This window comes from Zonotrichia albicollis, chromosome 1, assembly GCF_047830755.1.
Source record: "Zonotrichia albicollis isolate bZonAlb1 chromosome 1, bZonAlb1.hap1, whole genome shotgun sequence".
Lineage (NCBI taxonomy): Eukaryota > Metazoa > Chordata > Aves > Passeriformes > Passerellidae > Zonotrichia > Zonotrichia albicollis.
The window spans coordinates 79803988-79827588 of NC_133819.1; the positions used below are offsets into that span (position 1 = coordinate 79803988).

Below are 23601 nucleotides of genomic sequence, written 5' to 3' on the forward strand. Positions count from 1 at the left end.
ATTTTGAGGACTGTTATCTTAGAATCATGGAATCTGTCAAGGAGCTGGAATAGACGTTAAAGATCATCTAGTCTCACCTCCCCTGCCATGGGCAGGGATATCTCCCAGCCAGACCAAGCTGCTCCATGCTTTATCCAGCCTGGCTCTGAATGCTGCCAGGGATGGGGCATCCACAACACCCCTGGGTCACACCTTCCAGGGTCTCACCACCCCCACAGCAAAGAATTTCTTCCTAATGTCTAACCTAAATTTCCCCTCTTTAAATTTGAACCCATTACCCCTTGTCCTATCACTGCAGTCCCTGACAAAGATTCCCTCTCCAGCTTCCCTGCAAACTCCCTTCAGAGACAGGGAGGTTTCTATAACGTCTGAACACAATCTCCTATAATCCAAGCTGAACAGCCCCGATTTCCTCAGCCTGTCTTCACTGGGGAGATGCTCCAGCGCTCTTATCAACTTGGTGGCAAATTGATAAACACTCCTCTTATCAACTTGGTGGCAAGTTGATAAGCACTCCTCTGGACGTACTCCATCCGTGCTTGCCTGTGGCACACTCACGCGAGGAGCAGATGAAGGACAAGTCTCACTGGCAACACCTTCCAGCGGGCTTCACCTTCCCAAATCTGGAAAGCAACTGGGCGGCCCAGCTTTCCCCCAGCATGGAACGGTCCCTCCCGGAGCCCGGGGACACTCCCACCAGGGGCGGCAGCCTCGGGCCCGCCGGTTCGCGGCGCCTCCCCCGTCCCGCTGGCCGGGCCCGCCCCGCGGCACCTGCGCGGAGGCGGTGCGGGTAACGCGGGGGCAGCGCCGCGCCCCGCCCCGGGCCCGCCCCCGCCGCCCCGGCCCGGCCCGGCCCCAGCCCCGGCTCCGCCCGGCCCAGCCGCAGCCCGGCGGCCGCAGCGAGCCATGGCGAGCGCGGCGCTCCCCGCGCAGCCCCAGGAAGCGGAGGCCCCGCAGGAGAGAGGCGCGGCGGCGCCCGCGGAGCCGGAGCCGGCGGAGGTGTCAGGCGGGGCCGGGGCGGCGGCGGCGGTGCTGGGAGAGACCGGGCTGGCCGTGGGCTGCTGCATCGCGGCGGCGCTCAGCTGGGAGCGGCCCCTCCGCAGCCTGGGCGGCTTCGTCTGCGCCAACCTGCTCTTCTGGTGAGCCAGCCGGGCCGGGGTGGGCGCCGGGGCCGGGGTCGGGACCGCCCTCCGGGATGGGAAAGGCCCCGCCCGCCCCCCCCGCAGCGGGCGCCTCCTCCTCCCCCCGCCCCGCGTTTCCCCCGACCCTGGGAGGAGCGTCTGCCCCCTGCCCTCCCCTGACCCCAGCGGGAGCTGACCCGCGCCCCAGCGAAGGAAGGTGCTGCTCTTCGCTCCACCTGCCCCCCGGCATTCCCTGCCCCCAGCTGCCGCTCCCGGTCTGGCACGGCCCTCACGCTGAGTGCATCAGCCTGGTCGGGTTCTTTCACCCTCTGTTTCTGCCCCAGCCTCTCACACGCACACGTTCTGCCCCCATATCATGATGCGTGATGATGATGAGGAGGAGTCTCAGGTGGAAGCTGGGCAGGGCGGCTGCAGGACACCCCGCCGGGAACTCGCATTCGGCACAGCCGAGAGGAGCCGCGGGCCCGCATTTCTGTGCAGAGTTTTGAAACCTGCTGAAATGAGGTGCCGAGCCCATCGGTTGTGCTGTGCTGATGCCCTGGTCCAGTACTTTAGAGTTCACTTTGGTATATGTGCTTTTCCAAATTGGTGGCCTACTTAGTGGAGTCTTTGTCAAGTGGGCACAGCCAGAATGTTACTGCAGTGCACCAGCTCTCTTTTTGGACTAAGCTTTTTGTAGTCGGAGGCAGTTTAGCTGAATAAGCCCCAGAGATTAACATAGGGATGTGTTCATTGTTGTGTTTGTCATGTCTCTTTTGTTAATTTCTGTAGGAAAAAAAAGTTGTCTATGTGAAACTTCTTCAGGGCTTTCCTGTAATCTTAGGTTTTGCCAATGCCTATGTTTTTTTTGCTTTCTGATCTAAAATGTTGTTGTATGCCTGCTTGATCATGTAGAGCAATTTATAAATTAGTGCACTGCCTAATAATACTGCAGAGGCTCTTATGACTGAATAGTGTTTTCTTTCCTGTGGCTAGAACTGCCTCCTTCCCTCTTAAATGAATAAGAGGTAAACAAGCAGTGCGGTGGATTAATAGCAAACTCCTCTTGATTCTCTACAGCCCTAACAGTGTGATGTTTTAACATGAGATCCGAGCCATAGAAAGCCTTTCTGGAGCTTTGTGCTGCATAAGAAAATCTTAGCAAATGTTTTCAAAATAATTTTATCCTCTTTGATTCCAGAAGCAGAGGGGTGCATCTAATTTAGGTTGACTTTTATTATCCATCTTGCTCTTAGGTATCCATGGTAAATCCTTTCATTGAGTAAGTTGCATGGTTTTGCTCTCATTTTCTGCATACTTCTGTTCTTTCTGCATACTTCTGTTCTTTCTGCATACCTGTTTTTTCAGCCATTTGGAAGAATCATAATGCTTTATATTTCTTTTCACTGTGGCTCTGATAAAATTTTCAGGGACAACATCTAGCAGAATACATTTCCATGTCTCAAGGAATAGTAGCTGCTGGGCAACCCATTGGCTTTTTTTTTTCCAGATTTGACCCAAGCGAGGTATAAAATACCCACACTATTCAATGCCTGTAAGAAGTCTCCTTTGGTAGAGTCTTACTCTACCAAAAGTCTTACTGGCAACTTGTTATGGTGACCAGTATTTGAAGTTATTTTATCAAAATTCATAGCTCACTCTACTTTGTTCCTTTCAGGATGAGTTGGAACAGCAAAAGTCAGGGCACGGATTGCTCATTTTAATTTGGTGGCATTGTACCTCAGAAGGAAGCTTGCTATCCTAGTGCCAGGGAGTTTTGAGAGGTGTAGACAAACAAGGAAATGTGTATAAGCAGGAATGATGACCAGTAAACTTCTGTGGTTTGAGAACATAAGGAAAGATCTCTGTAACAAACGTATGAAATCTGACACGTTGAAAATTAAACAGTCATTTAAATATGAGGTCATGTTTCCCTGCTTTGGTATTGGGATGGTCAGTGTTTGCAGCACAGTGTGTTTGCTGCTTCTCCTTTTCCTGTTTGAGATCCAGCTGGTTTGTGATGACTCACACAGTCACAAACTGCTTCAGGACTGGGAACAAGTGTCCAGCCCTGCTGCCTGTGAAGTCTCTCCCAAGCTTTGTGCTGGCTGGAGCCTGTAGACAGAAGGAACATTTCCTAGTTGCTGGTTCTTTGCCTTTTCTTTCTTTGTTGTGTGCCTACAAGTATCTGTGCCCCATAGGGGACCCCCAGTGCATGCAGCCTCTAATCAGGATATCTCAGAGCTCAGAAGTCTGTATTGCTGGATGGGAGACTTCTCCCACTAGAGCAGCAACAGCATTGGTGGAAGAAGGAGAAAGGAGAGGTGAGGTTTAATTTTAGTTTTCTGAATTTTGGAAAAGCAACACCATTTTCCATCCATTTAATTTTGTTGGGACTGTTTTCCTCATGGTTAGTTGAGTTCTTGTATGTTCACCCATCAAAATATTTCATGTGTAAACTGTTTCAGTAGGAGCTGCTGAGAGTGAACTATTTCTCTGGTGTCACAGGATTTTCTGTATTTTTTTAGTATATTCCATTGTAGCCTCTTTTGTGTTAAAAAAAACCTCTTAGCCATTGTACATAAATGCATTTTTGATGGTTATTACTAAAATATTGTTCTTATAAGTACAAGAAATTTACTGACTTAATTTCATTCTGATTTCCTTGATTTTCTTAATATTCCTGACAAATTCTTGTGGACTCTAACCAGAGAATAGTGAAAGTAGACCCAATCTGGCTACTGAAAAAGCATTTTTCAGTTACCACCTCCATTATTTTTTCACCGTGAACACCTTTAAGCCTCTTGCCCCAAATGAACCTGACCAAAAATCTTTAAAATGGACAGAGGTTAAATATATATATTATTTTGCACCTAACCATCTGAAATATTAATTAGATTCTTGTGCTGTTTATAGTTTGCAGAGTGAAGTCAAAATAACACAGGAAAACAAGGCTGGTTTTTTTCCCGTTTACACCTGTTGTACTGAAAAAGTGAGTGATTGAGCCAAGAACAGTGAAATTCTGTGCTGGTTCCAGAAGTTCACTCCAGGTGTTCTGAGTGTTAGGCTGTTGAATGATAACTTTCAGTCTTTGGTTTAATCTTATCCAAATATTAACATTGAGTTCTAGATTTTTAAGCTAGAATTCTATCCTAATTATTATTCTCTGTGTGTATGGAATAGAGGGGATAGTGGCAGCTTTTTGTTCTCCCAATCTGTAATTTTAAATTTCTGCAAGGTCAGAGGGACAAGTTTATTTTCAGTAATTCTGTACTGTTTCATGTGTTTTGTAGTTTGCAGATATCTATTTCAAATACATGTTTTCTATCTGCAGATAAATGTTTCAAACTAAAGTACATTCATGTCTGCAAGGTCATCCCTAACATACACCACTTGCATCTGTTCACCAATTGCCCAATTTCCTGATTTCCCTAGGATTTTGTGTGAAGGGAGGCAGCAGAAGAATTAAGATGTAATAGATCTTTTCTCTTTTCCTGTCTTGTGGAACAAATGTATTGCATTACCCTACACTATTTATGATTTTCTTCACCAGCCCAAATCCACTTTTTACTTTGAGAATTTTAACATACCTTCTCACCTCAGAAGCTATATTTGCATGTTACTGCAGGTCTGTTTTTAACAATGTTACATGATGATATTGCACTCACTCAACAAAGTAACTGACCAACTGTGTAAAATAAAAGTATCAGTCCTTGATTAAGACAGGTGTGCAGGCCTCATTTTCCATTAAAAATAATCTTTTGTCACCGTCCATACCCATACTTTTTGTTTGTTTGTTTGGTCTCAGATCTAGTGAATATTTCCATTGTCTGAGAGAAACAATCAAGAGACAATAAGCAATACAATCAGTATTGCTTATATTTGAATTGTCTGTGTACATTGCATCAGGTAAAGATTGTGAATTTCCAGACAGAAAATCGAATTGGTCTTTAAATGTTTGCAACAAGAAACGCATTCAGAGTTTAGCTGCTTGGTGTGTTTTGTTTTTAAGTATCCAGTTTGTTTTAGGACTTGTTATTGAAGTGTTTGCTTTGTTTTAAAGTATCCAGTTCACTTTAAGATTTGTTCTTAAAATGTTTCTTACTTGAAATCCCTGCTTGTCAATGAAAAAGTATACCATGAAGAGATCCCAAAGTACTTTTCATTAATTCTTTCAATGTAAGAAAGCAGTACTAAGCTAAGGATTTCTTTCATGTATTTGCACACAGCTTGTAAATGCTGCCACTACTATACCTCACTTCTCTATAAATCAAGATTTCTGGCCATTTAGAGAGCAGTGTGCATGCACAATGTATGCTTGCATTTTTGTTCTTTGTTAACAAGCAGCAGCCCTGTTTTATGTGTTTGGGGACTTAGGATTTTGTTCACTGTCGGCACTGACTGGCTATCAGTGGAAATGTAGTCTAGGGGACCTACTCAGACATTCTTGGTGACAAAATGTCAAATTAAGTGACAATTGGAATGAAAGAAATCTTTGAAATCAAAACATAATGGAAATACATGAAAATTAACTGAGTTGGAGTAAGGCAGGATATTGATATTCTGAGGCCAGTTTGTATTATGCTGGTCTTTAGATCACTTAATTAAATTTGTAATATCTTCCAAGTCGGGAGAATATATATGGATTTTTCCTTATAGCACCCAGATGCTAAATATGGTTTTGAATGTGGGAAATTTTGGTCTTTGGCTGTCTTTGTTACAGGAAATCTTAGAGCTGCATTCATAATTGTGTTTGGATTACTTTTCCAAAATCCAAAGTATCAGAATAGCACACAAGTGAATAGTCCTGCCTTAAATTCTAATAAGAGTTTATGTCTCTGACTCAAGTAGGAATAGTAGAGTAGGTTATTTTGTAATGATAATACCTTCATTGTCAGAAAATAGAAAAAAAAAATCTGGTGTAGACAGTTTTGAAATTCACTGTGCACTCATGTGAATGAGTTTCTTATATGGTTGCTAGTTTGTTTCTTCTTGTCTGGTAGTCCTTAACTTATTTAATTTGCTGTCTTTTGCTAAGTCTTTGTAACTTATTGGTATTGGAATTTATTTTATTCCACCTAGCTGTAGTACAGCAAATTGCTGATGTTTTTTAAGCATAAACAAATGTTTGTGGTTTGTTATTTTTTGCTTCCTAGAAGGTGGTATTCCAAAATACTCTTCCTCAAGTAAAGCTAAAATTCCAACTTCAGCACAAGTTGTGATATAATTTTAGGGTCTACTTGTTTTTACCCAGTTTTAGGCTTATATTCACTTTTCCAATACAAATTATGAAAACTTTTGAAGGCTTTGGAGGTAGAAAAGTGGAACAGAAAGTTAAATTCATTTGATTTATTTAACAAAAATGATTAAAAGCCATTAACTGCTTTTTAGTGACAGTTTTCATACTTTTGGCTGAGTTTACAGGAATGAAAATTGACATTGTTTAAGAGCCAGACGGTGTTACATAAAAACCTGGACAGTTGACAGCATTTTTCAACCAATAAGATGAAATCAGGATCAGTCAGAAAAGAAATCAAGTGGGTTAATTGAGGAAAAACAAGCATTACTGAAAAATTTAGGATCAAATCTAGGATGAGAACATTATGGAAGATGGAAATCCAGAACAAAGGAGAACAGAAATGAATTGCAGCATGGCTTGTGTTTATTCTGTCTTGCTGAAATGTACATATGCACTGTCTAAAGCAGCTGTTTCAAGAGAAAAATTATAATTTCTTCATGTATTGCTTCAAAATAATGAGACCTTTCAAATAGTAAGTAGAGTTTTGAGAACAATGGACGTTTTAGGGGGATATGCTCTGCTCCATGGTAGATGTTACAGGACTAATGAGAGCATTAAAGAAAAGGAGATTTAGGGCAGCACGGTAGAGGTGCTACTGCTCAAACTGCTGCTACTGTATGAGAAAATGGGATTAAGATTTCTTCTGTACTTTGCCAGAGCGCAGGTTAATTAAGGTCATCTGGGCATTTGTCTGAAAAAAACACAGGCAGCAAGGTTATTTGATGTTATGTGTTTAAATCAAAATAATTTTAACTTCCATGGAAATATCATCCCCTCTTTTCACTGATGTAACAGTAGAATTTGATGTTATCGTAGACTCAGAAGGTACGTAGTTCAGGTCATTTAAACTTTCCACTTCTCAAATGCTTTTTATGTGCCTGTCTGAATGCAACAGGTTGCAGTAAATCTGATCCAAAGCACAAATATTGAAACTTGATTCTAACTGCTGCATTCCTCAAGAGGTTTCCTTGCAAGCAGTGCGAGATAATTTTGCAATGTGAAATTATTAACTTAATCCTATTTCCCAGACCACCAATATACTTCCAAATGTTCCAGTTTATAAGCACAATTATCTTCGGTGATTAAATGCAAAGCATTGGAACCATATTTCTAGTTTCTTAGGGACTTATACTATTTTTTGCTTTATTTAGACTTATTTTTAAAGTTAAGAGGTGGTTTTGTGAGTTGAGGTAGAGAAAATACACAATTTGAATTCCCATCCTGTGTGTTAAGTTAGCACTGTCCAGCTGTCTTTGCTTTTGCCCTGAAACCTGTCCACAGACCTTCCAGAGAACTACCCCCTCCACAGATGGCTGTCAGAGTAACAGTAATTTAAATTTCTGGGAGTCTGTTTCTTAGGACAAGAGGTTTATTTATTATTAAATAATTATTGAATTCTAGTAAGTTCTAGAAGGTTTTCTAAAGAAAAACTGATTTGGTCTGTGCTTTCTGGCTGAATAAATACGATCCTAATCTTTCCAATGAAACCTGACAAATAAGCTCCTTGAATAAAAGTTGGTGGCTGAGTTTTCTTTGTCTTAACAAAGAAAGAATTTTAAAAAATTATGCAAGTTTTAGAACAATAAGCATGCCATTTCTGCTTGAGAGTTATTTTTTTAAATTATTTTTTTATTTTTATGTACCTAGTGTTAGAATTTTTAGATTTCTGGGTGCTGTCCAATGGAACACTCTTTGCTAGCTGGCACGTAGATTACAAATCAACTGCTTTTCAGTGCTTCATTTCACTCTGTTTGAAATATCTCAAATACCTAAGTTTTTCTCTTATTTAGAGAAAAACTTAAAGTGAAAAATGGTCCTTCTTTCTAATTTATGTCTTTATGGAAGGTTTTTCTCCACTAAATTAGACATGGTCTAAAACATTTTTAATGTACATATTTTTAAGAAGCATTCTATTACAACATTTCACAGGTTTTTAGCTAAACAGATTTACAGCTTTCTAAGTTCAAAATACCAGGCACCCAAAGTGCTAGTGTCCATATTTTAAATTTTAATTAACATTAGATGTGGAGTAAATGCTTTTGAAATTATTTTATTCAACAAATTGTGCTTTTTGGAAGGGGAGGGAGGTTTTTTAGACTGAATTTAAGCCTTAGTTCCTTCTAAAACTTTTGACAGAACATATAGAGATGTGTTTTTTACATGTAATTCCCTCTCTTCAATATGGAATCAGCTGTACCTGTTTTTGTGCATTTTTCAGACTTGCAAACTAAATATCATATAATAATATTGTGCCAAATTCGATTCTATAAAGAGATTCTACAAAAAGGTGTGCATAACTTACTCTGACTTAAGTGAGAATCTACACTTTTTGTGTAGGAATTGGGAAGGGATTTTTGCCTTATAATTCTTGAACAATTACCTAAATTGTTTGGCTCAGACCAGGTGTCTTGGTTTCAGCTGGGATGGAAATATTTTTCTTCCTGATACAGTGTTGCAGTGCTGTATTTTGGATTCAGTATGAGAACAAAGTTGATAACAAACTGATATGTCAGTTGTTGCTGATCGGTGTTTACCCTAAGTCAAGGACTTTGCAGGTTTCCGTGCTCTGCCACCAAGCACATGCACAAGAAGCCAGGAAGGAGCACAGCCAGGACAGCTGACCTGAGCTGGCCAGAGGGATATTCCCAACCACAGCCTGGGAGGAGCTGGCCAGGAGCAGCCCATCCAGTACTGATCAGGTTGAGCTGAGCACTGGTCAGCGGGTGATGAGCAGTGGTACCGTGCATCACTGGTCTTTATTCTTCTCTCTTTTTGTTGTATCACATTTCATTTATTATTATGTTACTCTTATTAACTTTATTTCAGTTGTTAAAGTGTTCTTAAGCCCTGGCTTTTAATTCTTTCCATTCTTCTTCCCATCTCACCAGGGCAGGAGAAAAGTGAGCATCCTTAATTGTCAACTAGTGTTATACCACATCAAGATGCACTAAAGGAACAATGGGAAAAGTACTGGATTATTGAGTTCTGACTTCCAGTGTTCTGAATACTCGAGGCTTGGATTTCCATATATGTAAAGTATTTTGATATTTACAGAGGCTTAGTATGAAAATCATTTCTATAGAAGAGCAATTCACATAAAAGTTGTAAATTTAATTGACATAAAAAGTAGGCTTCACAAACCTACTTTGGGATGGTTTTTCAGTGAGGAGAGTTTAAGCATTAAATTACCTGTAAATAAAATTGTGTTGAATATGTATTTTTCCTTCTTGATTCACAGGAGGACAAACAAAATGATGGACCCTTTGATCAGTAAGGGCACAAGCTTTCTGATACTACCTTTACCATGTATTTCAAAAATGTTGTTCAGGCAGTGTGCTTCATGCTGTAATTAGAAGAAAACAAGTCCTCTTCCCCTTCCCCAGAATTCTTGCATGAGACAGTCATCAGAATTTATTGCAACCACACAGGTGTTGATTGCTCCAGCAGTAAGTGTGGAAGAATGGTCTACATTCAGCTCCAAGCAGGAAACAGCACCAGGAAACAGTCACTACCACATCTTTTCCTTACCCAAATGCCTTCACTGTAGGTGTTTATGTGAAACAGCGCTAGGTGGTCCCCTGAAAGAGCAAAGTACACCTAGCTTTGAAATTAGCAGTTCAGTGTTCTCAAAGTACACTAGAACTATTTCCTCTCCACTCGGGAGGGACATTCTCTGTGTGGTTTATGTCATAGCCCATGGTTGCTTATCAGTGCCTTATTGGAAGAAGACCAGTTCTATGGAAAGCTCTAGCTGCAAGGTGTCAGTAGATTTTCACCTAAACATTTTATGAGGAAACAGTTATATACCTACCTGTGCTCTTTAAAACTCCATAAAATTACTCTGAAGAGTTTGGCCTCTGGTTTTAAGATGTAAATATGAGTTTGTGGAACAGAGAACTGAAGTCTACAAGTCACTCATGCAGCCGATAAATGTGTGATAAAAGCTGATAGTGAACCAAAGGTCCATGCTCACATCTGTGTTATTGACAGCTTTCATTTATTTATGTGACTGTCTCTGGATTTCATCTAGGGATAGATGGCTATTAAAAATGTACCTGCTAAGGCTTTCCAGAAATAACTAGCATTGGCAGCTAATAGTCTAAATAATTTAATTTTTGATTAAATATTTTCTTATGTGTTGTGTTTGCAAAATGCAACTCATTCATAGCTGTAGAATGTGTTGTAAAAAAAACAGAACCTTAACAGCTGAAATGAAAGAATCAAATTGATTTATTTGATATTTGAAAAACAATTTGGTAGGTCTGCACCTTCCCTGTATCTCCTGATACGATTAAAATAGCTTTTGTCATGCCCCATAAGTTTTATTACATTTACAGACTGCAATATTATATGATATTGTTAACCGTCAAAATTTCTTAGCTGGCTCATGACACTTGAGTAACTTTGTACAATCCAGTTTGTGCAGGTCATTGTCCCAGGAGCTCTGGGACAATTCTGGTGTACTGTGAGATACCTGCTTTTTGATACAACAAATTGACAGTATTGACAAATGGCCATCCATACCTTAAAGAACTGAAGAAAAGACAAGAAGAAGGTACCTTAGCCTACTTTTCTATCTTTAGGTTCACCATCATGCAGTTGAATAATTTCCACTTTTAATTGTGGAAGTTGTCAAGTTTTGATTCTTACTTGTGCAGTTTAGAATCATTTCAGAACAGCTGCAGTTTAACCAGGCCCAGAAACAGAAACTGTTGTGGCTTTAAGTTCTAAGGTCAGCATCTTACCAAAAAATATTTGCCAACCACCTCTAATAGCCTACAATAGTCACAGAATGAAAATACCATTCAGATTGGTAGGGGCTTCATGAGGTCTCTAGTATGGCTTGCAGCTCAAAATCAGATCAGATTGCTCAGGGTTTTGTCTTCACAGCCATCACATGTGGTTGGAAATTCCACAACCTTTGTGGACAGCCAGTGCTTAATTATCCCTTGATATTGCTCCTATTTCATTTTACAAAAATGGTTCTTCAGTCTTGCACAGTGGAGTTGAGTGGCAGGCTGGCTCCATCACACTTACATTCTTCCTACATGGAAGGACGTAGGGTGGAAGAACAGGCAGAGGTCAGTTGGTCTGCTTGCTCAGATGAGCTCCACTTGGAGCACATTGCTCAGGTTCTCACACAGCTGAGCTTTTGAAAGTCCTGCCCTGCTTAGCACCTCCATTAGCTCTTTCACTTGAGTGCTGTGCACCAGAGGACATCCTTCACAGTGAGGCCACTGTTCCTTCTTGCAGCCTCCAAGCCCGGTGGCCGTATCCCACCCCTGGGGCTGTGTCTGCGTGAGGGCCTTTCCTGTGCAGGGAGTGCCTGCTCCAGCCACTGACAGGGACTGAGTCCTGGGCACCTCATGACTGGGTTTTGTTGTAGTCCTGCACTGCCTACAGCAGAATTTTTTGTCCCCTTGTGCAAGCTGTCCTATTAACTGCTGAAGTAGTTATCTGGAGTGCATTATTCTGTACATTGTTTCTTAACCCCTCTGTTCCCCTCAAAAAACATTCCAAAACACCGCAGAATTCAAGGGGGGAACAAATCTTGGTTGTGTCTCCAGTAATGGTTTTTACTTCTGCACCACTTGTAGAAGAAATTAAACAATTTGAACTTAAATCTGTTTTGTTTATTGCTTAAAAAAGAGAACATGTTCAGTAAGCTTTTCTTACATAGCATTCTTCTACAATATAGGAGTGCAGTATATGAGGATTTCATTCTGGAGCCTTTAATTTTTGTCAGATATGTGTGTGTTAGAAATGCTTAGGAGAACAACCTCTTTTTTTTTTTTTTTTAAAAAAAAGGAGGGGCAAAAATGCCCTAACTTTTATTAATAAGCAGAAGTATCACAGAAACTGTTAGTCTGGTTGCTATGCATCATGTCGATAATTTCTAGAAGAATTCTGAATCCTGACAGTGGCAGTAGCAAAAAAGTGGTTTTCAGACGCCTGCATGTTGAACTGTTTGATAAGCTGATGTTTGATAGATATATGCCAAAAGAGTGCAAGAGGACCTTATCAGCTTTCCACTAGGAAGGGCTTCAAGGATGCAGATCTCTCAAATAGCTTTTCTAATCTGTGTGGCTCTGGCACCTGAGGGCTGACACAAGCTAGCTGGGTGAATTCACAAGGGATGGTCTTTCTTGCAAACAACACAGTCTAGATAAAGAGCTAATAATGTTAAGATGTGGGAAGTTCAGTCAGAACAATTCAAAGCTCTCCAAAGAAGTTGAGTCCTTGTTTGGTGACTCCATTAGCTGCTTCAACTGGATTTCAGATTTTTTTCCTCAAACATTCGAGCAGGGACACTGCAGTGTTGAGAAGGAGGAATGACATGACTTGGAAGCATCTTTCAGGGAGGATGCTACCTTGTTAATCCTTGTTTGCTAATCCTAGTCCTCATTAGTGCAATTGTTTTTAACAGCAGGTGACAGCTGTGATTGCAGTGAAACCAACAGTGTGGTTTAGTTGGGAGCATAAAGTAGGTCAAACATGTTCTGTGCATTTTTTGAAAGACACACTAAGCCTTCTTAGTAAGCATCTGATCTATCTTGAGAAGCTAGTAAGATGTGTGTATGTACACAGATGTACACACTTGTATATACATTTTGTTGTTGATGCATGTATTTGAGTGGCCAGTGGTAATTGCTAAGTCAGGGCATTCTGTGTGATTCTATAAACATTCATGCACAAGCACCACGAAGACCCTGTAAAATAGACATGGTATTAAGCCCAAACAGTTTGAAGGTCTGCATTTGTTACAAACTTCTGTTGCCTAGAAGATGTATGAAAAATTCTTCATTTGATTTTTTTTATACCACATCACATCTCTCCCGCAGCCTGTTATCAGTAAATTAAGTAAGTAGGGTAAACAGAGTCTTCCATGCAGTGGAACTTAACACTTAATCAAAGATTTTTAATGCTGAATAATATTACCAAGAAAAATAGTAGGACAATCATAGGACAATGATGCAAAGCTGTTACAAGTTTTGATTTATTGAACTATGATTGGGCAGTTTTGATAGAGGTTGCCCTGTAATAATTTTTCTCTACATTTCTCTGTTGGTTTTCTTGAGCTAGCTGAATTATACGAAGGTGCTCATTTTATACATTTATTTTATAGAATAATCTTATAATTCAAATTTTCTACAGATATAAAAACCATTTATATTTGGATAAAACCTTCAGAGTGAGCTTATGCATTTGTATTGGAATTAAATACTGGTTTGCTCAGGGTGATTGGTGTTATGAGTTTGTGTTAAATGTGAAAATTAGTGACATGGACTTTTTTTAATGAAGATTTTCTCTTTGAGGTTTTCAACAAATACTGTAACAGTTTGCTACTACAGCAGTGTGTCCTGAGCTTGTTAGAAACATTGTGAAGTCAGTTTTCTTTCTAAAAAATCTAAGAGTGCTCAAAGGGTACCTCTTGGCTTCCTGCAGTGGCTATGTTTGCTACTATTTTCACTCCCCTTGGCCTTTTTTTTTTGCAGAAAAGCTCTGCAGCAGAAACTGGGCAGAAGCTGGGCAGCCAGCTGCCCTGTTTTCAAATCTGAGAGGTTTCTTGAAAACATCCCAGCATTGTATGATTTTGTTTCTGTTGGTGTTCTTATTTGATCCAGTGCCTTGGATAGTGATTCTTACAGGTTTTGGCTAACCTCAGCTTTTTAAAGTTCATTGCTTTTACTTTGAAAACTCAACTTGTTCACTGTTTCTGTTCAGATCACTGATTTAAAGTGCTCAAAACTAGCTATTAAAATATTTTCGATTTTTAAATTTATTTAGTTGAATTTTAATTCTTTTTACTTCACACTCTTTTTTGTGAGTTAAGATATTTGCCAGTAAAACAGATGGAAGAGCTTATCTCCAAACACACCTGGGTAGCAAAGTCAGCAATGCATGAGATTGTAATTCATACTTTCTGAGTCTAGGTCTGTTTGACTTGACTAGACATGTTCTAAAAAATTATGTAATTAAAAACATAATTCATGAAATCTTGTTATGAAGACAAGTTTTAGTGTTATGCAGTTATATAGATTTACCTCATCTCTGTGTTTGAAAGAATGATTTGTATAAAAATCTTGCTTAAACATAGGTTCTGTAGGAAGTGAAAGAAAGTTATTAACCTTTTTTGTGCATTGTGCCAAGCCAATTAGTTTTAATGAAACCACCATTAATTTAAAAGTAGTACTTTCTATGCAATAATTAAAATATTTTGTTTTCTTTATTTTCTCTGTGTGTAAATAAAAGTATGGACAAAAATCTACTACAAACTCAGTGTTTAATCTTTGTATTTTTAAATGCAATGCTTGGAGCTCTCAATATTTGCTTCTCATGGAAGGGCTGTGGGGAGAAACTGAACTCAATTATTGCAATCTGAGTCTCTTTCTTCCTATTTATTTTCAGTATTAGTAGCAGCTGTTGGTTTTTGCATGCTTCCAATGAGTTTTGAAGTTCAACATTTATTTCTTCTTGATATTCTAGGTTTGTTGCGTTGACCCCTTGGAGAGTGTATCATCTGACTTCCCTTATAATACTTGGAGTGTTAATTCTTCAGATAATGAAGGATTTGGTATTCTCAAAGATAAAAGGTAAGTGTACTGATAGAGTTCTGTGCTTAAACACCTGCACTTTGGAGCATGCTATTCATTACTAAAGCCAGGTCAATATTATGATTATTTTAAAAGTATCAGCTAATATTAGGGAGTGATAGTAGATCTTTGATGGTCTATTGCCACTTTCAATTAAGTTTTGCTATATTTTATAGGGAGGGCTTTAGGACATTTGTTTTAGCACTTAGATGAGTGTAATTGTTAGGAGTGGACAGTCATTCTTGTTTCTTAACTGCTAGGTCTGAAAATGCATTCTTTTCTAAAACACAGCGTTTTCCTAGACATTCATACTTCTTCCAACATTAATCATTTAAGTTTTGGAAAGTTTGGGGCATCCAATATATATCAGTGAAATTTTTAAATAGATAGAGAAATTACCTATCTTAGCACAGTTGAAATAAAAAGTGAACACTATTTTCTTTTTACTTTGTATAGCATTTATTTTCCAGGGTGTATAAAGTCTTATGTGAATACAAGCAATTTTGAAAGGGATTTTGAGTTTGTTGGCTGGTCTGGTGGTTTGGAACTTTTTTTTCAATTCCTGTCTTGTACTTTATTACCATCTTAAAAATTCTTTGACAAAGCGCTCATTATAAGTTTTCTGTTTTCTTTGCCATGAAGATTGTTCTTTTCAAGATTCTTACTTTGTCTTTTATTTATTGTTCAACCCCATGCAAAGTGTTTGAAAAAACATCTGAACATAGTCCAAAGCAGGAAATAGATGTCAGAGAAGCACAGTATTCCACTAACACTTAATTTCTGACTGCCAAAGCCTGTTGTTCCCTGCTTAGTTACAACAGGTATTTGCTACCTTTTCTGAAGGATGATTTACTATCATTCCCTTTTTTGGGAGTCTTGGTTACCATTCTGTTTCCTGCTTGAGTATTGCAAGCCCAGAGGGCAACTTTTTAAGCTAATCAGAATTTGATTTTTTAAGCTCTGTGCTGTATAAATCACTACAAACACTGAATGCCTTGCTAGCTGGAGGGCAATGATTTAGGTAAATTCACTTATACCTGTAAATAATATTTTTGTAGTGACCAAATTCAGGATGTACCAATCTCATGTTTATGTGATTATTTAACCATTCATTTTACAGATAAGGCTAGGAAGACCTCTGTTTCCTAGCTTATACAATAATTATTTACTGTAGCAAATTAATTTGTTTTACTATTGCCTTTGATGCCATTGTAGACAGAGTTCAAGAAAAATCAGGCCCTCGAAGTAATACTGTAGGAATCTTGTGGTAATGAATAGAAATCAATGAAGTGCCACTCCAAGAAGCATGAAAAATTCTTCCCAGTATATCACATCCATGTAACTGCTTCACGCTTCCAGCCAGCCACTAGATGGCAAGACTATTACAGATTCATGGGGAATATGGAGTGGGTGTCAGTGTGTAGAAGTAGATGGCATGTTCATGTTAAAGTTATGTTATCATCTTCATTACATCCTTCCATGTGGAAATGTAGCCATAGAAGATCCTGACTTTTTCCATTAATGATTTTAACTGTATATTAAGTTTACAGAAAGCAATTCAAGAACTGTTACTGTAAGATGATATAGCTTTCCTGTTTGGCTGATACAGATAATTCCTTAGTCATTTTGTCCCAATTCTGAATATGTTCTATGAATAAATAATGAAATTTTTTCTGATTTAGTGCATTTCGTTTCATCTTAAATTCTTACAATTGCAGGTGCGCAGCTTTGGAGGACCATAACTGGCAAGTAGGTATTTTATTTTTAATGCATGGTTATTATTACTTTATTTTTTATAGTTGGCCTGGAATTTTTTTCTTTAAAGTCTGTTTTCTTCTAATAAATTGCTGAATTATTTTGATCTTAAATTTTTTTCTAAGTTTATTAGTGCTTGTTCATGATTTTTAATAAATTCTTTCTTCTGATTTGAGTTATATTAAAGTATATAGTAACATATCAGAATACTTCTAGAAATGTTTTTGCGACCCTGGGATTATCATGCTTTGTGTTTTCTGAGAATTAGTGCTTTCTTTGTAAAGCAAAATAATACTGTGTTGGTCAAGGAGGTAACTTTTAGAACTTACAGAACTTTTAGAACTTATACGAGTGCTGCTGAATAGAAGTAGGCAAGATGGCTGGGGTTTCACTTTAAGTCAACATAAGTAATTGATCTTATGATAAGATCACAAATAAATATCAGTTGATATCCATATGAATAGAAATTAATAATTTTGAAGTTGGCTTGCCTTAGAAAAATGTTTACGTCATATTACTGTAGAGTATATAATTTATTTAATTTGTTGCAAGTTGTCCTGGTTCCTGCCAAGACAGATTTTTGCAGTAGCCAGAACGGGTGTGGCCACGACTCAAAGGACTTTTTATTCTCTAGCCCCTCTCCTCGTTTTCCAGGGATGGGAGAAGGAGTCCCTTCCAGGTCCCATAGTGTGGCAGCACGGTCAGGTGTGGTCGGGAGTTTACACCTGGTGTGTGAATCATTCACCTCCCACGTACACTGATATTGGCACTGTTACTGTTTATTGTTCTTTCTCATTGCTCTTTCCCATAAATTGTTCTTATTTCAACCCGAGATCTTTACCTTTTTTGTGTCCAGTTCTCCTGTCCAGCCCTCCACAGGGAAGGGGTGATGGGGAGCGAGCGAGCAGTGTGTGGTTTGGAGTGTTTCAGTGGGAGCACTGAGCTGGGGAACACCATTCCTTAAGCACAACAGCAGTATAATCAATGTCTAAACGATTTGCAGACAATCCATTTTCAGAACAAAAGGTTGTATATTTAAGGCATTATTCTTCTAAACAGACCACCAGGATTTATTATTTATCTGACATAACTGGAAAGCATATCCATTAGTACACTATTGTATTATAGCCTGACACTGAAGAAACAGTAATGCAGAGTTGATAAAGGGAAGATGCTGGGTTTTGTTCTTTTATTTTGTTGTCTAGAGACAGATATCAATGTCATAGCAATTACAGAAGGTAGTTCAGATGTGCAGCCTCTGTTCAGTTTCATACCTCTTAACTTCCACAGGTATGAAATCACATAAGCATAAAATAGAGCTATATGGAATTGATGACAGCTTAGTTTATAATCTGAGCAGAGTAAAATGCTTTTACCATAGCTAGTGCTACTTCATATATCTGTGTAGAGTGGCAATGCTTCAAAAAATTTAATTGAGAAGCTATTTCTGTGGCACAGTAGATTAGTATGATTTATATTTCATTTCTCCTTCCTGTTATTTGCCAGAGAAATTTACATAAAATTTGCTGTCTTTCAGGGTTTTGAATCTGACTTTACCTGTCTTTTTACGTTCAAGAAGAGGAAAGCAAAGAAAACCAAATTGCTTGTGAAATGAAAGGAAGCATAGGTTTTTGGCTGCCTTTTGTTTCTCTGAAAAATAATTCTGCAGTCTGATAAATTTTTCTTCTCTTACTCAGTTTATCAGGTCACCAAACTAGAATAGTTGATTTTGATAAAAAGATTATAAATAGTCCTTTAAATATCTTGGATTCAGGTTTTCAGTTGTTCAGAATGCTCGACTTGATTTGCTGTTCTGTGGGGAGACAATGCAGGGAGTGAAAAAGAGAATTTGATGAGCTCACCATAGCTCATGCCTTTGGGTAATATAATACAAGCATTGTATGTGCCCATCTAGCCCAGCCTCTGCTCTCTGAAGGGATCCAGCCAGGAGAAACATGACCTTGGGTAATGTCCTGCATTAAAGCAAGGTTCTCTTGGTGTTCTTTCCCAGCAGCTTCCAGCTGAACCTTACCCCCACCCCCCTCCCAAGCTGTTCTAGGTGGACCTACCGTGAATTTGTCTCATTGCTTTTGTTCTTAGAAACTTTTGCTGTCAGCAACATCCTGTACACAGAGATCCACAGCTGAACCACGTGCTTTTTGAACAGTCTTCTGTTTGTTTACTGCCCTATAATAGTTTGTAAGCTCTTCCTACATTTTTTCTTGTTGGAAGAAATATTGAACAATTACTCTCTATTAGTATTGATGCCAAATTTTGCCCCAAACAGGCAGAGTGACTGCCTAATCAGACTCAGCTTAAGTCAATTAAGCAGGAGGTATTTTTATTAGCGACGCGTCGGAGAAATCACAAAATGGATTTCTGAGTTCACATAGCAAAAGCAAGCCTTATATACAATTTTGGGTATAGGATTACATCAGATCAGATACATAATCATGCATATTCATATGGGGCGTGGTGTAGGCGGAGCGTGGGCGGAGCGTAGGTGGAGACATCTCTTTTGGGGAATTTTTAGGTGGTCGTTCCTGTTGCCTTCATCATAGACGGGGTCTTTCCGATGAGTCTTCCTCTTTAAACTTTTGAACTCTTTTCCTAATTTGGTCAATTCCCGGTGTATTTGGCTTAGATCCCGTGGCTTGGCAAAACCCTTAGGGTCGTTTTGACATTGCTGGCTCTAAACCTGCTTAGCTTATTAGTTTCTCCTATACCTATCTCTTCCCCTGTCATGATGCTCTACCTTTTATCTAATTTATTGCTCTGTTTTCCTAGTGCTGTGCTTTCTCCGTGTGTTCTAGTGCTAGGCCCTTCTTTACATGCCTCTCATTCCATGTTTTAACCCATTACTTCTGGAGGCTATCTGCTTTAGGGCTTCAGTATTCTCCAGCAAGCTGTGATTTTCACAAACTTCTGTCCTGACCTGTTCTCTGCAGTTCATGACTGCTTAATTGTTCCTAAAATAGAGGTTCTCTGAGTTTTGATTTTTTCATTGTGCTTTTCTGCATTTTTTCTTTCATTTCTGTGCCCTTTTTGCTGGGGAGACAGAATTACAAATAGCATTCAGGGAGATCCTTGGACTATACATTGTCCCTCTCTTCTTTTCATAATATATCCCAACATTTGATTGGGTTTTTTTTTGTAACCTCTACTGAGTTCTGAAATGATGTTTTCACGGATCCATGTTGTCATGGATAATCACCTCAAGGTAATGTCTTGAGTAGTAAAGATCAGCTTAAAGCCTATATGACTTTAGGAGTTATGTTTTTTTTTCTCTTTTAATTTCTTCACATTTCATCTGCCTTTTTGCAAGAAATCATGTGATACTTGATTAAATTCTGCTAATCCTTGCAGCTGGTCTCTGTCTTTACCAGAATAATTCCTCTCATTTGTCATGGCTTCTTATGCTCCATAAAAGCATTTGATGAGAGACCTTGTTGAAAGCCTTCTCAGAAATCCCGGTGATTTTTTATGGACATCAGTGTTCATCTAAAAGCAGGTTCGCTTTTGGAAAGGACAGAAGGTTTGTGATACGATGTCCTTTACAGCTTACATTAGGACAGGCATGCATGCCCTTTGTTAGTTTTCCTGACAGTTTGCACAGAGCAGAGATGAGTGTTTAGTGGTTTGCAGTTCTCTGGCTCTTGTGTGCCTTCCCTAAAAATAGATATTGCTTTAGACACTTCACAGTCCTCTGCCTTAAGGCAGCTTTAAGAGACGCTGTTTAACCGAAATGAAATTTCAACTGTTGCACCCAACCTTTCATTTATAGCTTTTATAAGTTCACAAAAAGACTTTGCATTTGTTTGCACTGTGGGTGGGTCTTTCTTTTTCTGAATGCTCCTATAAATTTGCCTGTTGATTGTGTTGAAATTGAAAGAACTGTTGTAAGATGTTGAGGCTGGGTGCATGATTCCTTTTCATTTTATTCAAAATTGAATATGAAAAACTTTTTTCATGTTATCATATATGAGCAAGACATGCCAAATATATCCCTATATCCAGCAAAGAATCACCTGCTCTGAAATAACTTACAGAAAAAAACTGTGGTAGATCTGTGATACTTTCAGTGAGAGACAATACCTATTTAACAAATGTCTATTCTAATAAATAACGTGTGCATGATTTTTCTTTGGCATCATGGCCTTACAGCCCTGCATCCATAGTTTGTAACTGCCTTAAGGTCCATGCAGAATGGCTGTGTGCAGGCAGGAAAGGTTTTCTAGTGTGTGCCAGCTTTGAAACTCCTCTCCATTGCTTTGGCAAGTGCTAATTGGCATCCGCCAAAAATGTGCTAAGAGCTATTTTAATGGTTTAACTGCAGAACTGACCAATTCTAGTGCCTGACAGAACTGCCACACACAGTTTGGTTTATCAAAACAGATGTAGGCAGCACCAAAACTATCAGAACAGACTTGTTTCCTACCCTACGTTTTTGTTGTGTCATTCTGATTTTGAAAATAATTATCAGTCAGTCACCAGCACAGTAGAATGTTTCATAAATGGTGGCACCAATTTCTGATGAGTTTTACAGTGAAATGGTAAACTTTTGGTAGTTGGAGTACTGATTGTGACTGTTCTGAAACTTGCATTTTTTCCACATTCACATGCATTGTGTGTTTTGTCTGCTGCATGTACATTCCAAGTATCAGAGACTGAAGTACTTCAATGAAAATGCTGTTAATTTGTGGCACTTGTTTTTGGTCCTCCTTCATCTTTGTTGAGCACTGCTGACTAGTCAAAGCAAGCATAGCATTCCTTTTTTCTTGACCATACCTTAAATGCAGAATGCGTGTTGTCTCACATGTAAAATGTGTCTATGTAAGAAGACCTGTGATTGTATTTCTAATGGAGTCATTTAGTACTATTTTAAGTTTAAAATTAAAATAGTAAGTTAAGTTAACTTAAGGTAAATTAAACCTTCCTTAGGGATGGTAGCACTGTAGCACATTTTTCCCCCCAAATCTAGTTCTGTTTCTGAGGAACTGCTGTACAAGTATCTTGCGTTTTTTAAAAATGGGTGACAGCTTTTAAAGGAGCACTGGAAAAGGTCACTTGTTAAATTACTCTTCCTTATTATAAAGCTGTTTTATTTCTTTCTATCCTAGTGAGATTTCTTTGAAATCTGGAGCTTCTCTAGTCAGTAGATATATTAGAATATCTACAGGAATTGTAGCACACCTTCATTTCTTGAGTGGTCAAACTTTAAAGGTCAAATTAATACTAATGCAGAATTATTCTTTTATAGCAAGCCTAAAAAATCCGAGTTGCAGCCTGAGAAGGGACTAAGCAAAAGTCCTTTTAAAAGGCCATCAGAGAGTGACTGAAGAGAATAAGCCAGAAAGAAAGGAGTTAATTCTCTGAAGACCAGCAGCTCTGCATAGCTTGTTTTCAGTCCCCTGTTTTGTTTTATCATTTTCTCAGATCAAAGCTACCTGGGACTTCTGGGAAGAGCCTACTGCACTAATGGCTGCTTCAGCCACAGACTGCAGGAGGTGTGTAGTACTTACTGTGTTATTAAATGCTGAATGTTGTGGATATAGTCCTTTGGACTATGAAAATAAATCCTGAAAAGGTTCTTCTGGCCCTGTAGGTAGGAAGAAAGGGGTTTTTTTATTCCCAAAGCACATTTTCTCCTCTGCTCCCAGAAGGAGGGAAAAATAAGCAAGTGCAGCACCATGAACAGTATGTCTAATCCACTGCTGCTCATGTGATTGGGTCAATGAAGATTTGGAATTCCGTAAGAAGAAACAGTAACATTTGCAAGACAAAAAGGACACTTCTTGGTGGAAGCTTTTAACTGGCAGCTGTCTTTGTTGGAGCACTTTAGGACTTGATGTTGAAAACCATGGTTAATATTGAAGCACTCCTGAAGCTTGGGTAGTTAGCTAACTGAGATATTTCTGAAATAATAGCCTTCACTGATAGAAGGTTACAAACTGACACACAGAGGTTATTTTCTAAGCCCAGGACATTCCTGTTCCTCACCACCTCCCTCCTCCAGTCCCTTCTTTGTGGTTTCCTTTTGTGAGAGTTAGCTGTGGTGCTGCTTGTGGACTCCCAGAGCCACCAAAGTTGCTGCCCACTTGCAGGCGAGCGTTACTGTTTGGTAGGTAACAACATCCATTACTGGGTCAGCTGATGTGACAGCTTCAAATTCAAGTCATAGCTTTTCCAGATCTGAATTCATCTCTTGATCTACACTGGTTTCACACTTGCATCAGCCCAGCTCATAGACATTTGTATGCATTACAATGGTCAGTGTGTTCTGAAGAACAATATTCTGAGCTAGCACCATTCAGAGCTTGACAAATTTCATGTAACGTGTGGCTATTGGGCCTTTCTCCAAGAGGAAGAAAAAATAATCTTTTGAATCTAATAACTCCATAACTCTAACAACTCCATAATGGATTTCTGCAAAATTATTCCTAATATGTCACTGAAAGCAATGAAAAAAATTCTTTGCGTTGTCCCTAAATATAAATGAGACAGTTGCCCCTTTAATCTAATTACCATGCTTTGTTTATTATGTCAGAGGCTTTAATACCTCTGATTTACATATGTTTTGCCTGCTGGGTTTGCTTAAGACAATCTGCAAGTCATGTGTCTAAATATTTCTGACGTAGTCTGCTTAGTCTGATTTCATGATCAATGAAGAAATATTTGAAATACTTCTTGAGATATATATCCTGATCTATCTCTTCCCAAACAAATGCCTGCGGGCGGGTCAGGTATATTGTGTCTTAATGGTGACTGTTTGTTTCCCTTGAATATAGACAGGAAGCCTAGGGTGGTGAGACAAGTAAGGGTGTTTACAGCC

The 23601-nt window shown here is 39.1% G+C and overlaps 1 protein-coding gene across 1 annotated transcript in view; it reads left to right on the forward strand.

Annotated features, from left to right (window-relative positions):
- The first annotated feature begins 706 nt into the window (after positions 1–706).
- Positions 707–23601, forward strand: part of RETREG1 (reticulophagy regulator 1) — a 65409-nt gene continuing 42514 nt past the window's right edge. Inside the window, exons 1-3 of the mRNA XM_005484301.4 lie at positions 707–1139; positions 14908–15014; positions 16733–16763. Of these exons, the coding sequence (XP_005484358.2) occupies positions 907–1139; positions 14908–15014; positions 16733–16763 (371 nt within the window). The 5' untranslated portion in view covers positions 707–906. The remainder of the gene's footprint in view (positions 1140–14907; positions 15015–16732; positions 16764–23601) is intronic.